At 45.8% G+C, this 17,234-nt stretch overlaps 1 protein-coding gene across 2 annotated transcripts in view; it reads left to right on the top strand.

Moving 5' to 3' along the window:
- The first annotated feature begins 236 nt into the window (after positions 1 to 236).
- PID1 (phosphotyrosine interaction domain containing 1) overlaps positions 237 to 17,234 on the top strand; it is an 80,191-nt gene continuing 63,193 nt past the window's right edge. Inside the window, exon 1 of one of the 2 annotated variants that reach the window (XM_027900911.1) lies at positions 237 to 311. In XM_027900911.1, the coding sequence (XP_027756712.1) occupies positions 282 to 311 (30 nt within the window). In that variant the 5' untranslated portion in view covers positions 237 to 281. Of the gene's footprint in view, positions 312 to 1,441; positions 1,461 to 17,234 lie in introns of those variants that run through there. The other variant, XM_027900913.1, reaches the window with a different exon arrangement.

Here is a 17,234-nt window from a genome sequence, read left to right as displayed (position 1 = left end):
AGGGGAAGGCTCCCATAGGAGGGGGGGGGGTCCCCCCATCCTCCCGGGCGGCTCACAGCGGGTACCCGCGGGGTCGCGGGCGAGGCTGTGCGGGGCAGTCGGGGGTGGACGCTGTGCCCGTCCCGGCGGGTCCACCGGGATGCGGCGTCTCCCCCTCCCTGGGCCGGCGTTCCCGGGGCCGGCGGGGCGGGGCCGCGGGCGGGGCGGGGCGGGCGCGGGGGCCGCGCTCCCGCAGAGCCGCTTGCGGTGCCCGCTCGGCAGCGCCTCCCGCCGCCCGCACCATGTGGCAGCCGGCCACGGAGCGGCTGCAGGTACGCTGGGGGCCCGCGGGATGGGGATGGGGATGGGGCGGGAGCGGGGCCGGCGGGGCATCACCCCCGTACCGGGAGTTTGTTGCAACTTCTCCCCCCCCTGCCTGCGCCGAGGGTGGGTGTGCGGGAGACGCGGGACACACGCACACACACACACATACACGGTGCGGGGCGGGGGGGACGCTGTCCCCACGGCATCCCGGGCGGCTCCGGCGCTCCCGGCGAGGCTCCGGTGGCGGCTGCGGGCAGCGCGGCTCGGGCTGCGGGGCTCGGCGGGGCTCGGCGGGGGACGCGCCGTTCGTTCGGGGGCTTCTCTCCTCGCCCCGCTCAGGTGAGCGGCTCCCCCGGCTCGGCTGTGCGGGAGGGTCCCTCGGAGTGGGGCGCGGGGCACCCGAAATCCCGCGGGAGTCCTTTCCACCCGCGCATCCACAGGTCGGGGTGTCTCGGGGTCACGGGCGTTCTCCCCCGCCGCACCCTCCGGCAGCGGGTCGGGCTCTGCGGTGCCGGTGTTGGTGTGCGTGTTGCATAGTCCGGGGGCAATCCGAGACAGTCAGGGAGCGAGGTGAAATAAAACTCACTTTGTAGTTCCACTGCGTGGGTTTCGTGTAGTTTTCCAGAGCAAGTGTTCAGTGAGAGGGAACTGGACATTTTAAATAAGAATCAATGAGCTTAACAGATGACAAGAAAAGGTTATTACTACTTTTACAATTCAAACTGAGAATTTTCTTTGACGTCATCAAGCTGAAAATTCAGCAGTTTGATTGGAGTTGACAGTAAAGCCAAGCTGAGAGAGAGATCTTTGAGCTTTAGTCTGCACCACAGTAATGGGAATAATTGAGAAGCTTTTTTAATTAAGAAGCTGTACTTTTCTCTACAGTAAGAAACTTGATTTTTAGTGGATAGAAATGATGTACCACGTATGTAGTTGATGGATTCGAGGGTAAAACCATGTGAGAGTGTTATTATTTACTTGTTTCCCTGTGTTAGTCAGAAACCTCTCTGTGCTATACACAAGTGGGAGATCACCTGTCTGAGGGTGTTAATGGTCTTAGGCAGGGTGTGGAGGTGGGAGTGTTCCCTGGGGAGGTGGTGCTGCAGGGGTCAGAGCTCAGGTGAGGCTGCACCCAGCAGCTGGAGGTAAAGGAGGAGGTGAGGGAAGGGAAGGAGAAAGGAAAAGCCGAGGTTGGTAGTGTTGTGTTGGTCTGGACTGTATGGAATGGCTACGTGTGCCCTTTGTGGAACTGAGAGGTGTTAAAATAACAAGATACCATTATCAAAAATATCTGATACTGCCTACAGGAGCATGCAAGGCTAAAGACAGCTAACTGCCTGTGTTTTGCAGAGTGAGGTTCTGAGTGTGACCTTGTTTAGCCTTTTTGGCTGTATCCCATGCAACATTAGGGGTCTTACCTTAGGGAGTGGGTAAGAATGACTGTGTGCTGTGGGGATCCAGGCTGCCTGGAGAGGGGGTGCTCTCTGGGCCTGTCAGCTGTTGCAGAACAACACAGGCCTGTAGAAAGGGCAGCCCGTGCTTCTCCCTGTTGCTGAAGGAGAGCCACAAGCACCAAAGCTTTCAGCAGTGGCCACAAACTTTGTCCAACCTACTGTTGGTTTTCTCTAGCTGGAGGCTCCAGGCATCCTGAGCCTCCCGAAACGCTGAGTGCCTCTAAATGCAGTTCTTGCCAACAGGAGTTCCTTGGGAAGTGCATGAATTGCTGTAAATGCTCTGAAAAAAACAAACTGGGGGAGTCCAAAATTGCAGAATTAAAGGATTCTTTGTACTTGTACCAGGCTTGGAGAAGCTGCAACAATCCCATAATAATTCCTCATTCGCACAAGGGGTTAAATAACAACCTAGTGAACAGTACACAAAATGAGTGCAGTGAGGGGAAGGATTCCCTGGCTGGGGATAGCCAGGATGAGATCCTAAATTTGAAAGCTGGATCCTGATCTACACACACACGAGCCAGAGTTACACGGGCAATATCCCCGACCCCTCTGAATGTTTTTTTTTCTCAAAAAAAATGTTGAAGCCTGTTCCTTTCAAGCAGCCTCATCTCCCCTTTTCATGTTGTGAGTCACCAGCCTGGCCAGAGCCGCTTGCAGCACTCCCTGACCCCCTGAGGAGATCTAGAGCCAGGAATAAAAGCACTTTTTTCCCCCTTCTTTCTCCCCCTCAACATCTTAATTCAGTTTTAGGTGTCCCACGTTGCTCTCTTGTCCCAGGCTCCCTCTGTCCTGGCCCCTAGCTGCTATGAAACAAATGTTGGTGCCATGGGGGTGTTGAAGGGAGCCCTCTGCTTGTCCCTGGCATTACAAGTGCTCACCCTGCCCGACCAGCAAGTGTTGGGAGGGTGCTGGGCGTGGGATTTTGGTTGCAGCAGGGTGGTGTTTGGTCACTGGGTAGAGTAGATGACATCTTATGGTCTCTATTAATATATTCTGGGGTTACGGGTTATGCCGAGTCACTGCTGTAGGGCATTTGAGGGATGTGTGATGGCAGAGGCAGCCCTGTCTTTTGTGCCAGGCTGATGTATGGGCGCAGAAAGTGTGGAGCTGGCGCTGCTTTCTTACTGTTCCAATGTGTGTGTGGTATGTGGCTTAATTTTGCCCCAGATGTATCTTGTGTTGATATCCAGCTGCGGTGAAGCGCAGCTCTGCTGTTAGTCTGTGGTGCAGCTCTGTGCTAAGCAAATGGCAAAGAAAATATTTTCATCTTTCGGAATATTTCTTTTGGCCTGGTTCAGCGAGGGAAAGTATGAACTGACTCTGCAAGTGGATGCCTGTTGGTCGGGGTCAGTCCTGCGCTCGTTGCTGAGACGAGCTGCGTATGTTTAGCTGGAATGGCAGCGAGCGTCGCGGTGTGAAGGCTCCTGGCACGTTCTGACAAAAGAGTGCCAGGGTCATCTATTCTCACGGGTCTCCTTTCCCAGTCCCACACAGTGTATGGCAAGACTGCACGTTCCTGGTCTGTGGCCATTCCTTAAAATCTGCTTTTGTTCCAAACGTGCTCCGTCCTGTCAAGTTTCATAGTTTGTGCGCTGCAATTTTTGGCGTTGAGTGGATGGGTACAATTCCAGTAGTGAGGTCAGCAGCGAAGCTCACGTGTAAGCAGCAGGAATGAAGTGTCATCAGCAGCTGGGTTGCAAAATGCAGTGAGCTGGGGCCACGAGCTGGACTTGCCCCCACTGCTCTCATGGCCATTTGCTGCTGAAAGCTTCATATGCTACTGAAATGTGCCCCCCTTCCCAGGGCCTTGCTTTCTGGCTTTGGTGGAGTAAGCTGTGATCACTTGTTTTTTAGGTTTGGGATTTTTGTTTGTTTGTTTGGTTTTGTTTGGTTGGTTTTTTGTTTGTTTTGTGGGGTTTTTTTGTTTGTTTTTTCTCAGCCTGTTCTGTACTTCCGTCTGATCCCTCTGATGGAAGCTTTTCCTGTTATCCTGCTGCTTAATGAAGAAGCCCCTTTGTTTCTGGAGGTTACGTTGAATTGAATTAAATGGATTAGACGAGTAAGCTAGAAAAATGTAAATATCCAAGTGTCTGGAATCTTCTTGAAAATACAGTACAGTGAAGGCTGCTTTTCGCCTCTAGCAACGCTGAAGTTCCATCCATTTCTCCAGAGTTAGTGGGACAGTCAGTTATGTGGGAAGCCACCCAGCTGGGATGTTGCAGGAATAGACCACAGGGATCAGCGAGTCACTGGTGTGGTAAGAAGACTGTGATTTTGCAGGTAATACAGGATTGGTGTTATTCACACTTAATGTATGAGCTGATTCGTGACCGTGTTTGCGATTTCTCCGGCGGCGTTCCTGGTTCGCGCTCGGTAAAACGTGGGTGGATGTACCAAACGCGCTCGTGCCTTCCGGTCTTTGGTTCAGGTATTTAAGGGTTGTTCTCCCTGCAGGAAATGCTGGGACTCCAGCCCGGGGCTCACAGAACCCTCCTGGTATGGTTTTCATTGCCGTGGTTGCAGCAGACCTTATCAATGACTGTAAGCAGCGGGCGCTGATTTGTGGCTCGGTGCTTGCGGCAGCGGCACTTGTTGAAACGATGCTGAAAATATTCCGAAATCTTTCTTTGAAATTATTTCCAAATGTACCCTCTGTGCCTGGTTCGGCAGCCCTCGGCAGCGCAGCTGGGAATTTGGAGCTGTTGGCCCCACTGGTGCTCCCCTGAGGACTCTGGAGTGATTTTTGCAACCAAACAAGGTCTTCACACGGTTCCGTGTGCCTGCCTGAGAGATGGCTGCTGTTGGCTTTGAAGCCTGCATTTTCCTGGAAGCTTGGTGCCAGGCATTGTTTCTAGATAATAAATCCCAGTGGGTGCATAGTTTCCGAGGTCATGCTGTTTATAAGCCCTGTTTATAAGTTTCCCTGCTTCTCTTAACACGTGTGGGTAAAGAGGGATCGTCGTGTTCAAATGCATTTTCCCCTGGAGCAGAGGTGCTGCCCAGCCTCGTGCTGCATTGCCAGGTGTCCCTGAGCTGAGGCCAGGCCCACGAGCCCTCTTTTTAGAGAAACTCCCACTTTTTTCTGCAGGTGGTGGTACAGGTGGTGGGCTCACATGAGCAGAGAGGAGCTAAAGGGGCACAGACAGGCGTGCTGTGTCACAGGGCTTTGGGGCTGGATATCTTTTGGTGCAGTGGCTCCATGGGACGTGAAAATGGCCAAGTATTTACAGTAGGACTTGAGTGATTCTCTGTCTGCTTGTCTGGAAATTGAATATTCTTGTTGAAACCCACAGTTTTGGGTGAGGATTTAAAAATAGATGGCTGTAGTGTATTCTCATATTGCTAGAATTCATTTCTTTTGTAGAGTTCCATATCTCTTCCAGTGTGCTGTGAGATACTGTGCAGGAGAGCTGCGAGTGGGCAAGAGGAGATGATCTGAAGTGGGTGATGGAGGGCAGGAAGCTTCAGGTCCTCTACTGGGGCAAGTTTGATTTCTTGAACCCCGAGGCTTAATTCTACCATCGTGTAACTTGTGCAGCTCCCCTGAAGTCCATGAGAAATAAATTTGTGTAAGGTTCCTTTATCACAGTCTGTGAGTTACTGGTGTGATATACCTCCACGTAATTCAAATAGAGCAGTAAACACACAGTGTTGGGATCATTGACCCAGCTGCTAAATTCATGTGTATTACATTCATCTGCTACCCCTAGTATACACATCAAATATCAGGAGTATTAGAGAGTTCTTTCACAAAAGAAAAGTCACCTCTGGGCAGACCTACACGTATGTGATGGCTTCGAGGTGATCACAGCCACAGTGGTTTCATGACAAATGTTTGCATGCCTTCAGATGGAATGTGGTTTTAGGTGCTATTGGTGCTTTCAAAATCAGCTCCTCGTCCTTTCCGTTGTTCAGATGCATACGTGTGTTAAAAAAATGCAGCACACAGTCAGCTGAAACCATAGTTTTTCCAATTTTTAAAAGCATATGGAAAACCTTTCTAAACCAAACACGAGCAAGTTGTAAGCACACAAACAGCTGTCCAGGCAGAAACCACTGCAAGACATGTATAGCAGCACTGATACTGCTACTGAACTCTGGTTTCATTAAATATTATGTCAGAAGGAAAAAGTGAAAAGCATTTGAAATTTAAGCCCGAGTCATGTGGATGCAAACGTCTGAAGTCTCACAGCCCAGTGTTTTGGCACTGTATAGCTTCAGGAGATCTTTCAAGGCATCAGAGTTTTTGCACTAGTTTGCTGCTGTGACTTTACAGCAGTCAGGAATCTTTCAAACAAAGCCCCATGACTCCAGCAGGCTCATCTGGCACCGCTTAGCTCCTTTTTTTCTACGTTATTTATTCTCTGTAGAAAATGAATGGCTCTGGAAAAATGTTAATTTTGGGAAGCATTTCTGTGACCGAAAGAAAATCAAAATCAGCTTGTGCCTTGTGGAAAACCCCCCCTGGGAAATGATCTTCAGGGTTTGTTCATAGTGTATTACTAGTTTGTGTTTATGGAACTGACAGCCTGTTTGATGACCAGGACAAAAAAATAAAGCGGTGATTTCCTTGAAGGAGGGCAGACTAAAGCATTCAGTCCAAGTAGTTTGGCATTTTCACTGCCTGTTTCGTGTTTTCTGCATCCCTGGTGTCAGCCAGCAGGGCAGTCAGCAGTGGTGTGCCCTGAGCCTGCAGGTGATAGTGTCAGTCTTCTGAGATGCTTCTCAATAAGTGCATCAGAACTCTTAGAAGATTTTAAATGTGGGTGACTGTGAAAGTGTCCTGGCAAGACCTAATATAACTTTTCATGATTTGTTTTTCCTGCTGAAATACTGAAAATACGGAGTGGTAAATATAAATATGACGCATAGAATCTTAAGGAAAAAATAAAAATATTTGTATTGATGGTATTTAATATTATTTTAATGATAGTGCTTCAACAAAATTATACACAGCCTCAGCATGATCAAGTTGATCTCATTGCACTGACACCTTAGCAGTTTGGCGATGACTTCTGGAGTGCTGATCATTCTGAAGAACCTCCAGACATGTTTTCATTGGGAACATTTAAATAAATGTCCCTCTCACAGCTTAATGGCTGGTTTTGCTTCCAGGCAACGTGAACAGCTACATTTCTAACCGGAGTTGCTGCTGCTGAGTTTTACTGACTGAGCCATGCTGGGAGCACGGTGCTGGTGGGTTTGGGATCTCTGTGCTGTAGCACCAGTGCAGTCAGTGTTCTTGCACCATACCCCTCTGTGGTACTGGGCCTGTGTTACAACAAACAGTTTTCAGATGTCTCCTCATGTGGAAGCATTTTCTCCAGATATATTTGATGGGAACTGCCAAGAACACTGAGAGCAGATAGAAAGTTAATTAAGTGTCCCAAGGCTCAGATTTGTGGCCACCTCTTTCTTCCCATGCCAGGCCCTGCTCTGTATTTGAGAGGTGGTTATTCCCTACGCCTCATGGGAAGCTTTCAGAATGATCCTGGAGTAAGTTTACAGGTATTCAGAGCCTCCATTTAGGGCCATGCTGTTCCAGAGAGTGTTTTACCTGGTGGACTGTGCTCTTCTGAAAACTCACCCACTCACTGAGTGCCTAAAGGAGCACTGCTGTCCAGTGAGACAGGAGGGATGGTTGGGTGCAGTGTTTCCTCTCTGATTGGCTTCAGGGGGGAGGCTCTCCAGACTGGGGACCAGCTTTCCTGCTGTCAGGATTAATCTGTGCTTTCTGAGCTGATAACAGTGATACTGACCTGAAAATGGTATAGTTTGTTGGAGAGAGAGAAACCACTCTGCCCTCCAGTCATTCTGGTTAAAAAACAGGCAAACAGAATTTCTGTTATTATTCATCAGAACTGTCCCATCCGAATTAACATGCTGCACTTGGTTTCTAGTGTCATGTTAAAGAATTTTGTCCTTTGTTTTCTAGTATTTCCTTCTGCTGGGGAGAGGAACATGATGAGAAGAGTTGTGTTAAGGTGTACTGGTTCTTCTGCTTTCAGCTTTGAGCCGGAGAGCATGAAGACAAGCAGTAAAAGTGTTAGAAAAAAATACGTCAGACTTCAAAACCAGGGTTTTGATCCTTTCCCCTCCTTATTTGAGGCTATTTATTTAACAGAACCTTTTCCTCAATTTTTGCTTTTCCATATGGAATTTATTATATTTTTTTTCATTTTTTTTTGACCAGAAAAGTACCTTTTGGAACTTAAGCTGCAGCTCCCTGAGCTGCCTGGGTGTTGGGGCATAGCATGGACCTGTGCCCCGGCTCACTGCACAGTGTGTGTCACCAGAAGACAGCAGCGAATTTCTTCCATCTTCCAGAAAACTTTCAGCTTAAGCCTTTTTCTCTTTTCCCTAGTCCATGGGAATTTTCTGTGCCCGCCTATAAATTTGAATCAGAAAATGTAGAAGCTTGAATCCCGTCCCGGTGCTTTTAAGAGGGAGCCTGTGCAGCGCGGATCTGCACAGGCTTCGGTTTTCACAGCTGTGCTCTGTTGTTGGGATTAGAACTCGAAGGAAGGAGATTTTGAAAATTTTACACCGCTCCTCTTGATAGTGGGGCTGAAAGGGCCTATTGAGCCTGGTACTGCGTGTTTGGGGAAACGCTGATAGCAAAGACAGCTCTGGTGCCTCCTGCTGAAATGAACTGCTGGAGAGATGTGCAGTGCTGGTAAAGAGTGCTGGGTGCTTGTTTTTCTGGTGGACAACGAAGAGCAAATCCATCAGTGATTTCTGAGACACTTAATGCTCAGAAATAAGGACAAGGATATCCTCTGGATAAGGACAAATCTGTTGGAATATGTAGTTGGGTTGATGGGGGAAGCGGAGCCCTCTCTGCCACATTCACGTTGATGGAGCATCAGTGGGGAAGTCTGCAGAAGGGATGTTACTTTCTGTGAGATTGGATAGTTCTCTTTGATAAATGTGTGTTAAATCACTCAGGTTTAGGCGTGCAGCCTCATCTCCATGCACAGGGGATATGCCTTTGAATTCATTAACTTTTATCTTGCCATTTGAGATGGCAGCGTAACTTTTCGGTGGTTCATAAGGAATGTTAGGAAGCATTTGTTTGTGAGTGACTTTTGTTTTGATCTGGTGTTCAGAGGCTCTTTTTTTCATTGAAGAGCCTGAAGCTTGGTATTGGGACACGTAACATTTTCAAAGGGCAATGTTTTAATCTTGCAGCTCTAAAACGCAGAGTTGGTATGGAAGGACAAGTTGCACAGTTTGAAAGGTTACAGGAGCACGAGTAGGTTCTCATGTGGCCCCTTCCCACAGGTCAGTGTTGCAATAATCAGTTCTTTCTCTTTCTTGTAGCTTTGAGGTCACATGTGACTCCTTGCTGAGGCAAAGGGCAGCCTTTCTGGGCTTCATGGCCAGTCTGGGACCCGTCTCTAAATGAATGAGAGCACTGCCTTTCATAATAAAGGGTGATGATAAGCCCTGGCACTTCAGAACAGTGAAAAATATTCACTAAAATTCTACTTACTGAGTGCTTAAGTGTTGCTTTTGTGAAGCCTCTCTCCCCCATCCTGCTCACATGTAAAATGCTGACAAGCTTCAGGCTGCAGAACAGGTGGAGCTCATCTCCCCTGATGTTTGAGGAGATGTTGAACTGCAGGTGTGAGCTGAAATGAGATCTTTACCTGGAAAGAGGCAGCTGCAGCTTTGGGATTTCATCCTTGTGGCCAGACAAGCTCCCGCTGGTTTTCTGAGCCTGGGACTGGTCTCCAGCAGGTCAGAGCAGGGTCCATCCAGCTCTGTGAGGCAGTGAGGTCTGTATAGATAAAGGTATCTGCAGGTGTTTACCACACAGACAGAATCTAAGGAGGCTTTGGACTAAGTTGAGTGCTTCGGAGTGGTGTAGAGGTTTTGTGGGTAGAAGAAGTAGGTCATCAGCTGGGCACCTGAGAGGTCCATGAGCAATCAGGTATGACCTGGGAGCCATATCTGCAGAATCCTTGCAGTGAAATAGCTCGCTTCTGGTTGGTTTAAATTACTTTCAGAGGGCATTTATATTAGTTTTTTTATTTTATTTTTTTTTATTTTTTTATTTTTTTTATTTCTTTATCAGAGGTTATTCATGCTGCTTATTCATGATATTAGAAAAATTAGCCAGCTGCAGTGGGCAGCATTACCAGGGAAATGCCCACAGCTTGTTTGTTTTAAGTTTACTGCCCTGATTCTGGAAGTAACAGCCTGACCTTTCATTCCTTTTATAGTCTGAGGATGTTGTTACGTGATGTGGAGCATTCCAAGATAAACAGAGTGAATGTGGTTTGGCATTTCAGTCACCAATGTTGTATCAAGCTAGAGAGTTTCAGGAGCATTAATGTCTGCAAGAGATGTCATTTTTTTCACCTGGGGATAAACTTTGCCCTCGTGTATGTCTGGGTGTTGTTTTTGATCCAAATTCAGATCTTGAGAACGTTGTTCCAAATCTAAGTGCCAGGACTAATGTCAGTGGAGTTACCTTTTTGCTCAGTCAGAGTTTCTTTTCCTCTGACTGAGAAGAAACTTCATGAGTTTTTAACAGACTAAATTTTACCTGATTTTTTTTTTTTTTTTTTTGATGAGTAGATTCACGAGACAAGATTTAATGTCTAGGAAAGCTGAACTAAACTTTTCTGTATGACTCTTTTTGGAAAGCCTGTGTGTTACTGAAGTCATTCTGGACTGGGCCCTAATGCTGTTTGGATAAGGGGCTGCTCTGTATCCGACAGAGGAACATCTGTGTCACGCAGCGAGTGCTCCGCCTGCTTGCTTTGGGGTGGGGGGAAAAACAGCTTTATAAAGTCTAGTTCGGAGACCTTTTCTTATTTCCGTATTTTCTTGTGAAAACTTCGTATTTTTGTTTCTTCAAAGGGTTTAAAATGCCCACTCTGCTTTTTATTTATTTATTTATTTTCTTTTTCAACATTTCTCAGGAATAAACAAGTGTTTCTTAGCCAGCAGTCATCATTACAGAGTTGAAGTTAGAAAGCAGTCTGTCTCATCCTGGGGAAAAAAACCCAACACTTTGTTATTTTCAAATCCATACGTGTATGACAGGAGAGTGCAGTCATATTCTTCCTCATTTTCCCAAAATCTGTCTGGTGATTTTTAATTTTTTTTTTTTTTTTTAATTTTTTTTTTTTATAAAATACTTTCTGGAAGGTTTTTTAAAATCTTGTCTCCTCTGAGCTCTATGACTCAGTATAAATCTGCATAAAATCAGACTGGAAAATTTGCTTTAATATGACCTAGTCCTTACACTGCTATACCATATGTGACTTCCCATACTGATAGTAAGGAAATGATGTATATTTGAGGAGTTCTAATTAACAAAGTTAGTCACTGTCAATAATTGCAATTGTGGTGCAGGGCCGCCAGGGCAGGGCTGTTTTGGCTGTGCTACACAGTTTCCACCAAGTTAGTCTTTGTAGCATCCCACTTGGTAGGTCTAGTCAGGCAGCAGTAGTTTTACTTAAGACAGAGTTTTATTAAAGCCCTGTTGTTGGGGCTTTCTGCCTAAAGGAGCCTTTGCAATGCTTGGCTGGCCAGGGAGGGATCAAGGCTGCTGGGAGCACTCCGAGGGAATTGATGACTATTTTGCAACAAACTGATGCAGCACAATATGTGCACCTGTTGGAGGTGTGGAGGAGTGACTTTCAAGCATATGATCACATCCTGAATGGGGTTGGTTTTTCCACTCAGAAGGAGGTGGTTGCAGTAGCAGCAATGCCAAGGTGACTGGATGCTGTATGGTGATGTTACCCTGGAGAACAGAGAGGGTGTGAGGGTGTGATGCTGCCTGCACCAGGGCAACACCACTGGCTTTGTCTGGGCGATTCACAATACTTGTTGTTGTTGTCGAACTCTTTGGCCCTTCTAATCCTTCCTGAGTATGGGTACAAACAGGGTGCAGAGATGCTAAAGTCCAGATCTCCAGTGGAGCAGCGAGTTGAGCTGCTAGCACACACCGTTGGGGAGAAACGGGATGTAATTCTGTGCTTTTAAAATTCTCACGCCGTGTGGCAGTTTGTACAGGTCCAGCCTTCCAACAAGGCTTTGGAAAAGAGTTTGGGAAGCCTGCCTGAGACTGCCATGCCACTCAGTGCCTGCCTTGATAGACCTGACTGGGAGCTGGCTGCCCCCACGGTGAGAGTCTGTGCCATAAACACTGGCAATTGCTGCTGGGGCTGCTCGTCCCACGTGCTGCTTTTCTGCACTGCGAGTACAGATCCAGAGCTTGCTTTGGGAAACACTTAATGCTGTTCTGCTTTGTACACCTGGAGGTCAAAAGGGAACGTGGTTTTTCTAGCTAATCGTTGTCTCTTGCCAGCTGATTGTAAGTATATATAAAATATATATAAAATAAAGCGAAGAGAGAGCACGTGGAGTCTGGCCAGCGCTTAGTAACGTCTGAACCAACCAGTCTGATGCGGTGTTATTTTTCTGACTTGATTTCACCCATCTTCCGTGGGAATTCAAAGTTTTATCCTGGAAATCTTAATTTTTTACTGCGTAGTTGTTGTTCTCGGTGGTTTCTTTTGATTGGTTTTTTAGCTTGTTTGTTTTTTTTTCTTTTTCCAAAAACTAGTGGGTCAATATAAGGAACTACTTTGAACGGTGGGTGTGAGATGACTAATGGAAAAAAAGAAAAGGTTGTTGCTACCAGCTCTTACATTATAGATACCCTATGGAAGTTAACAGTTTGCTGAGATACTGTATGGACAAAGGCTGGGTCCTCACCTGAGGAGCTGGAGAGTTCCAGCAGGGAGCAAGAGGATTTGGGTGATTCAATTAATATCTTGTTAATCCTGTGTTAACGCTTAACAGCATGTGGTTACTAGTATAAATAATTGTTCTTGGTATGTAGCTCCAGATATGTGGTAGGATTAATGCTAAATTGTTAACAGTTAGTACCCAGTTTAAGTAAAATCAGTTTTTCAGGCTGCTTTCCTTTGTGCCTTTTTTTTTTATTATTTTTTAAATTTGGCAAGACTACTCACAAACAGGGTTCAGATGGCCAGAGCCTCCAGAATCTCATTATCTTAATTGAAAAATGTCACCCCTTGACATTAATAAATGATTTAGCTCGTACATGATTTAGTCACTGGGGAGAAATGGAATTGACTGTTACAACCATCCTTCACTTTTAGATGCTAATGACAAGCTACAGCCCACAGTTCTAAGAATTAATAGCTCTGGGTTCAGAACAATATTTTTGTATATTAGAACATCTCAATTCCATTGTATTTGATGACATTTTGTTCTGGAATACCTTCACTTACAAAAAACTGGAAGGTGCTCAAAGGACATCCTCTAATGTTTCTCTTCAGCTCTTTTATGTCCTGCAGATGTGTTACCAGTGCTCTGCCTCTTCTTTTTTTTTTTTAAAGAATCACATTGTTTTGCTTCGTTTGACCATTCCTTACTGGAGGAAATAAGTTGTTTAGACAATGTGTGGGGATTTAGCTGTGTAATGAACTACCACAGTAAACAAGTAATTAATTCTCATTGAAATGTAGACCGTGCCCTGTGCATGGATTTTATGGTGTCTTCTGGAAAGGAAAATATTTTTCTGTCTAAAAAGCATTTCCTACCCAGTGACCGGCTGTGAAAGAAACAGCTTGAAAATGTTTCCTGGCCGAAGGAAAGGACTGGTTCATCCTTTCAGTTTGCCCCTGTGGTTAACATCACTGTGTGTTTTTTCTAGCACTTTTCCTCAGTTTTATGTACCTAGTGTTAACAAATATAGGTACAGAAATAACAGTCTGTCTGAGCCAACTGATTTGATCTTTTCATTTGCTGATGCTGAGGCTGGGGTTTTGCAAAGGATAATCTCAGGATTCAGGCTTGGCTTTGCTCCTGTTTGAAATCACTGTTAAAATACTGACAACTCTGCTGCTGGATCAGGGGCCTGAGGATTCTACCTTGTTTTTTTTTTCCTTTTTCTTTTTAAAGAACTAGATCAGTGGGCAAAATACAGCATTAGTGTGCTGATGGAGGCAAGTGGTAGGTCAGTGTGGCTGCCCTGTGTGTGGGGTGTGCTCTGCACATGGTTGTACAAATGCAGGCTGGAATTTACCATGAGATGTGTTTCGGAGCACGGCCAGTGACAGATGGGTTTTGATGACCAGCTTTTGCCTTTAGAAACAAAAGTGTAGTGTTTATTTCGGCTTTTAAACCAGTTTAGTGAAGAGCTGTTAGTGGCACCAGGTGCTGTGCAGCTGTTGGTTTGCAGAGTGTGATGTTTTTGGTGCTGTTACTGGTCAGCAAAGGAAAGCTGGGGTTGGAGATGCTGGCATTTCCAGAAAACAGGCAATCAAAGGTGGCAAACATGTATGTCATCAGGATTTCTGCCCCGCCTCTCTGTTAATTTTTTGATGCTGGCTTCTGGCTTTGCCTGTTGCAGCTCTCCATGGGTCAGCAGAATGGATTTGACACTGTGTGGGCAGAATTTCACTGGCATCAGTCCCTCTTAGCAATCTACCCTGCAAGCTCTCTGAGCTACCCATAACTCAGGAGGATGAAATCATTCCAGATCGTGAGGACCCTGTTCCCTCTGAGTTTTTCAGTATTACTTAGCTGTTTCCACTCCTGCCATTTCCTGGCACTGCTCAGCAGAGCTGTGTGTGGTGCATGTTTCCTAACCAAGGGGTGGTGGCTCTGCTGCATGGGCATTTCCTAAGGTGGTGTGACACTAAGGTTTCAGTGTCATTTGTTTGGCTGTCGTATCATACTGCAAATGACTGCTTAACTTGTCTGGTTTCCTGGCTGATTCCCGGCAGAACTGTTTGCCTTCCTTCAAATCATGCATCACTTCAGCCTGACCCCCCTAGTCTGGGATTTCTGCAGTGCCTCATTTTCTATAGACATGTGATTTTCTGTCTTCAGTGGTTGTTACTTTTTTAAAGTTGGCTTTTATCTGTTCCTGTTGCAGACGACGTCTAAAACTGTGATTGAGGTGCTCGGAAAACCCGGAGGCAAATGAGAAGATTCCTAAATTTATTTATCCCTTGAGCTCTTTCACCCATGATGGTTCCCATGCTAATGGAGATGTTACAACGTTGGGAGATCAGGGGTGAAAGCAAGAGCTGGTAGGGCTGGTGAGCTCTCTGATAGCAAAAGCCCAGTGAGTTTTTGGTAGCTGTGTTCTCTGGCAAAAATAGGTTTGAAATGTTTTCAAAGGCTGGGGACAGAGAGTAAAACCCATAAATAGATCCTGTAAACTTGCTCTCCTGAGCTGCAGAACAGCTCTCAGCAGTCGAACCGAGAGACCACAAGCGATTCATGCTTGTATATATTCATATGTGAGTGTACTGCCATGAAATTGTCACAAAACTGGAACTAAACCAAGGCTGAAATGGAAAAGCCATGGCAATAGAAATTATAAAAAGAGGAGGCATGCTCTTCCAGAGTGCTGCGGTGTAATTGCTGTGCAAGTCTGCATTTATTTACAATAACAAAGGTCTGATTTCTGCAAAACTTCAGCCATATGCATATTTTTACGTCCTGTGGGCGGCCCCCGGTGCCCACAGGCCGGTGTCCTGTAAGTAAGGGACTGAGACCTTGCTGAGTATTCAGCATTTCAATGCTCATGTATCTTTTCCGGAATTGAAAACATCTTTTATTCCCCGGGCTGAGCTGGCAGCCTGCACAGAAGGCAGTCTGCTTTATGTTTATCAACCCAGGGAGAAGTCCAGCTCTTGTGAGCGTATTTCTCATCTGCCAAGAGCACCAACAGAAACTTAACTATCTTCCACTCGCTCTTTTTTTTTTAGTTACTTAAATATGGCCATTCAGGGAGGCGTTTAATTCTTTAAATATGGCAATCAACACATTAGTGAATTCAGGGTAGAGGCTTTAACCTCGTAAGATTTCCACAGCTCTGCTGATGGCTGGGTGCTGTGTGATCATCTGTCCTGGGAGGTGCTGTGGGTGCATCCTCCCTCCTGTGGACCAGCCCTGAGCAGAGAATCCCATCTTGCCATGCCCTCCATGCCCCTCAGTAGAGGGGGATGCCGCCTTCATGACAGACCCCTTTGAGGATTTACCAGTGGACCGTGTTTTTTTGGGGACAGCCTGATTTTAAACTCTTGCCCTGTGCTGAATATCTGGGTTATATTCAAAGAGAGCAAGAAGCCTGGTCCTGATGCATTCATTAAGCTATTCCATTCATTTTGATTAGTCTAATTTAAGTTGTGATGTAGGTATTTTGGGGCTTGGCTGAAACCCTCTGATCCAAGGCTGTAAGCAAACCCCTGGCAGTGAGAGAAAGCTGAAGGACTGCAGAAGGGTCTTTTCAGTGATTCTAGTGCCCAAGTGTGGAGGAACAGGGATGTGTAAAAGGTTTCCCAAGTAGGTGAGGAAATCATAAAAGCCTGTAATGGTGTGTTTTATCCTCAGAGTTTCTTAGTTATTAGAGTTCTAACAAGAAAATTTCTTGCATTTATGCAAGCCCATTTCACTAAAGGAACACCAGGTTTATTACTGTATGAACTTGATAATTAGTTTGTAATCCGTGCATAGGCATTTCATCCTGGTGGTTTTCTTGCAGTGAATAATTTGCCTTTTATTTCTTCAGAGTGGTTTTTTTTTAGTGAAAACAGAACTCCCATTCATGATGGGCACAGCAAATGTAGTAAAACACTATCATAGCTGGGATTTGTTGTACGCTATGGATTTATGTCAAGAATGTTAATGATTTGTTTATGAATAAGTGAGCCTGTAATATTGTGAAACAGTATCTGGCAGGGTTGCTGAATGGACATTTTGAGAGCAGAGGATTCTTGAATTGAGTAAGCTGTAAATGTTTGTGTGTCTCAAACTAGTCATAAGTAAGCTTATGTATCTTAAACAGAAGTGTTTATTTAATGCATTATCATCATCTACAGTGCTCATCTGGCATGTATGTATGGGACACTCGATAACAAGCAAAGAGGTTGTTAAGTATTTTTTAAGGGCAGTTAATCTCCTTCCAGTGGGCTTTAGTTTAAAAATAAGATTTTCTTCCAGAAAGCAACACAAATCCTTAAGCAGAGCAGTGAGATGCTTGCAGTCGGGGTGGATCAGGAAGGGACTGGTTTTGCAGTGTCTCACTTGGGTGCAGAACCTAGTTTAGCAAAGCCACTTGATTTTCCTGGTAAAGTTATCACATGGCTGCCAATGTGTTGCATAGTCCCAAATATACACCTTCCTGATGAGGGCTTGGGAAGGGTTTATGGCTTTCTTCTGATCACTATTTTCTTGAAAGGATACCTTCCAATGTGTATGGAGGTGGTTCATTCCCATCCTACTTGAGGCCCAAAACTGATAGACATCTCCTGTGTGTTGGGGAGTACTTGAGAGAATTGAAACACAGTCCCTCAAAAAAATAATCTGGGGCCTAAACTGAACCTCATCCCAGGTGATTCCTTGCATTGCCTGTTAAAATTGGCTTGGTGAAGTTGCCAGATCTAATCACTAGTATGTCAACTCAAT

Source organism: Empidonax traillii, unplaced genomic scaffold (genome assembly GCF_003031625.1).
Source record: "Empidonax traillii isolate 1590-97213 ecotype Southwest subspecies unplaced genomic scaffold, ASM303162v1 scaffold755:size778197, whole genome shotgun sequence".
NCBI classification, from domain to species: Eukaryota; Metazoa; Chordata; class Aves; order Passeriformes; family Tyrannidae; genus Empidonax; species Empidonax traillii.
The sequence above is the reverse complement of the archived record's forward strand: the minus strand, read 5'-3'. Positions and strand labels throughout refer to the sequence as shown.